Below are 3,418 nucleotides of genomic sequence, written 5' to 3' on the forward strand. Positions count from 1 at the left end.
TGATTGGTGGCGCTAAATCGGCCTTCAAAGGCCGATAAGATCGTGTCGCGGCGCGATAACGTCATCAAGTGCTTGACGCTCCCGACGCACGCCTCCCAGTAGGTGACATCCCGGAAAAATGTATGCAGGGATGGGATCAGGTACTTAAATCCGCATAATCGCTGAAGAATGTGCCGTCGCTCCTCCTCACTGAAGGCTCTCAGAATTCGACCGGCACGGATTTGGGCTTCAATCTCCTCCGCATCATGTGTGGAAACACCTGGAGCTCGGAGCTCCAGCGCCTTCACGTCTCGATGATCAAACCTTTGCATGGCACTGGGGTCACCATCAACCAAATCGTGCCAAAATCGTCGGATATGTTCAAGATAATTCAGTATCTCCTGCGACAAGTCGGTCCATGGCAAGTCAATGTTTGGTAGCACCACCTACGTCGTCAGACTTCAGTCCCAGCACTTTGTGAAGCGTTGTAAGTAACATTCCGCCCCATAGGCCGGGTACATCGAGCAGAGCCTCGAAAGCTGCTGTGAGTTCAGGGTGCTTTAACAGTGCTTTCAAATTACGACTCCGGCAGCCTCGGAGGCGAGCCCACCATCTCGACTCAAAGCTGAGGTTGCGCTGAAAGTGGTACAGGCGGATCTTGTAGAAGATCATTCCGTCCGTGGGAATGCTTTCGTTCGCGTATTCCTCGACGAGGCCGCGCTTCACATCCGTCGACAGCCCTGGCCGGTACATCAGTCCACAGCGTTCATCGTGCTTTGTAACTCACCACCAAGATAGATGTCAGCGACCCACCATTTGTCCCGAGGAGACAAAAATTCGCGACCGGCTTGGATACGGTGCTTTCCATGGAGGCAGATGACTTCTGCACCAATAGGAAATCGAAGCTCCGGGTAGTCATCTCTTCGGGGGGTGAGCAGCTCCGTTGCTGCCACACCTGAAAGAGCAAGGGCGGCCTCGAAACACGTTTCATCAATTTCGACCAAAATACGATTGTTGATAAAGTGTGGTCGACATCCTTCGCGTCGGTAGATGCCCTTCAGACGGTCAATGTTGTCTTTATCAAGTTGCTCGTGATCCTCGAATTGAAACTTTAAAATATCAAGAGAAATACGTGCAGTCCCTCGATGTTGCCTGCGCCTTTCCGTTTCGAACTTTGCATCCTCCAGTCGTGCTCGGCTGGTCCGCATGGCGAGGGAAACTTTTTCGAGGACGAAATTCCCAAGGCCTAAATGTGTCCAAGTGGCAAAAATTCTGGGTCAAGAATGCCGCGCGATTTACAGAGTTGGGAAATCTTACCTGACTTGGTCTTGTTATATAGTACGATGAACGTTCTTACAGTATACAGTATCTGACGAACTTGCTAAGGAAGTAACCACGTGGATTTGACATCAGGCGCCGTAGTTCCTCCGACTGCATATTCCCTGCACGGCGAAGACGCCAAACCACCGCCGGTTCCGGGCTCGTCCCCTGAGCTCACTGAGGCTGTTGTGATTTATTGGTAATGTTCCTCGATACAGTATGATGACCTTTTCAAGTTTCTTATTGAACTCCTCTCTGTGACTGACTATTTCTTCCCTTTCAGCCCCGTCTCTACGCAATGAATTCTGAAACTCTGATAATTGTGGGCCAGGGAAATGGAGTTTGTCGACTCAGAGGTGCATCTTTCGGCCATATTAAGCTAATATCCTTGGCTAACATCTTGTAGCACCGTGCCATTTCCCATCCGTCAAGTTCTGAGAAAAAGTGAACAAAAAAGTGAACAAAAAAGTGAACAAAAAAGTGATTTAATCAATGGGGAAAACAAAGAGACACTGCGCCACTGTCATGCAAGTATGGAATCATTGAGATTAAGAGGCCTACACTTACAAGCCATCAAATAGCCACTTGCTTTGACCTTGACGCTGCCGGTACTGTAGATCTGACCATGTGGGCCATATAAACAACTGAGATAGTTAGCATAGCTGCCCATCCGCCTATTTTCATGTGAGTAGAGCATTCCGCCTTGATGTTGACAATTTCGCCCCTGAGTTTGTCTGTCTGCACCTTGAGTGTCGATAGGAGGAAGCGAAGGTCTGTCTCCGTTCCGTTCATAACTTGGCTTCGGAGCTCGGTCTGCATCTCCAGCTGCATCGTCAATTTGCAGGCTTCAGCGACCACCTGTCTTCGTCGCTCTTCCTCCTCCATCTTACGGGCCTTACACTCTTTGCGAGTCTCTTTGAATTCTTCTGGTGTTATCTTTGTACCATGGGATTGTGTATTCACGTGCGCATTTAGGTGATTCAAGGTGCCATATGTCTTTTCACAGCCATTCCAGCCACATTTGTACAATCTATCTATCTCTTCGTATCCTTGGCGGGGTCGCTTGTGCTGAGGATTACCAGAAACGGGCATGAACGAGTAAACCTGAGCAGTAGGCGACATTGGAGATGTCTGCAGTGGTCCTTGAGCACCTGGGATTGTGTGCGTATAAGATGCTGGCGTACCATTCGGCGGTGAGGAATCTCCTCACTGCTCTTCAGACGATCGCTGTTGCATATACAGAGGATGTTGAGACTGACGGGCGTACTTCTTATTTCCACCCTGTGAACATCGCGAATAGGGCCGGTAAGGTGGTCTAGCTTGCCACGTTGAGGAATTGTTTGGCTGTGCCATTATTACTAGGTGGTCTCCAAACGCGGATCTTGCGTGATTTATGTATGAATTGACAGTTGACTTACTGTGCATATTTGGAAGCTGTCCGCGCTTCAAGGGAATTTCAACTACAGTATGTACCATGTAGACGCTGTATGTGGCAAATGACACTATATAGAGCCTAATAACCCAGGGAATTACAACCTTCAACCAAGTTTACTGTAATAGAGCAGCGACTAAAACTACGAAACTTGGGGGGTTGGCTACCCACACATGCTGGCTGACCGTGCCGCTCAAATTGACCTCGAAGAACCCACAACAGCCAATCCCTCTACTTGACGATAGGTCTATGCCCTAATGCGTTGTCCGGGGCCACCCGGTATCCATCATTTCTGGTGCTGGTGCGACACTGAATCTCAGAAATTGTACATATTGAAAGCGAGCCATCTACGAACTCTCGTCAGGTATGTCGAGGATAAAAATCGTCTTCAATCTCACGACGACATCCCGGACAGCCTTCGACGCAAATACCCGCGGAAGAAACGTGTCAACAGCAGATCTGTTTCTTTCGACAGGACCTCATCTAGTTCACCAACGCTCTGCCTCCTCAATCTTCGACAGAGTCAAAGAGCATGCAGTGGCCCGAAACCATGCGTCTCGACATCGCGGGCCACCACGACGTTAATTTACAAGACTACTGTGACTGGCTCAAGTCTCGGGTGAAGAACGAATCATATAAACATGAATATCAAAAAGCAGCCGACTTTCTTCTCGAGAAAGCCTTCGA

At 49.1% G+C, this 3,418-nt stretch overlaps 2 protein-coding genes across 2 annotated transcripts; both read right to left on the reverse strand.

Annotated features, from left to right (window-relative positions):
* Positions 1-12: 12 nt before the first annotated feature.
* PV06_11823 (uncharacterized protein) lies at positions 13-1,187 on the reverse strand (the record flags this gene model as incomplete). The annotated part of the gene is made up of 4 exons (XM_016413558.1): positions 13-22; positions 91-380; positions 430-719; positions 767-1,187. 4 exons carry the CDS (start codon positions 1,185-1,187, stop codon positions 13-15), a joined length of 1,011 nt encoding a protein of 336 aa, XP_016256063.1.
* Positions 1,188-1,872: 685 nt separating this feature from the next.
* On the reverse strand, positions 1,873-2,421 carry PV06_11824 (uncharacterized protein; the record flags this gene model as incomplete). Its single annotated transcript, XM_016413559.1, has 1 exon — positions 1,873-2,421. One exon carries the CDS (start codon positions 2,419-2,421, stop codon positions 1,873-1,875), a length of 549 nt encoding a protein of 182 aa, XP_016256064.1.
* Between the last annotated feature and the right edge of the window lie 997 nt (positions 2,422-3,418).

This window comes from Exophiala oligosperma (genome assembly GCF_000835515.1).
Source record: "Exophiala oligosperma strain CBS 72588 unplaced genomic scaffold supercont1.70, whole genome shotgun sequence".
NCBI classification, from domain to species: domain Eukaryota; kingdom Fungi; phylum Ascomycota; class Eurotiomycetes; order Chaetothyriales; family Herpotrichiellaceae; genus Exophiala; species Exophiala oligosperma.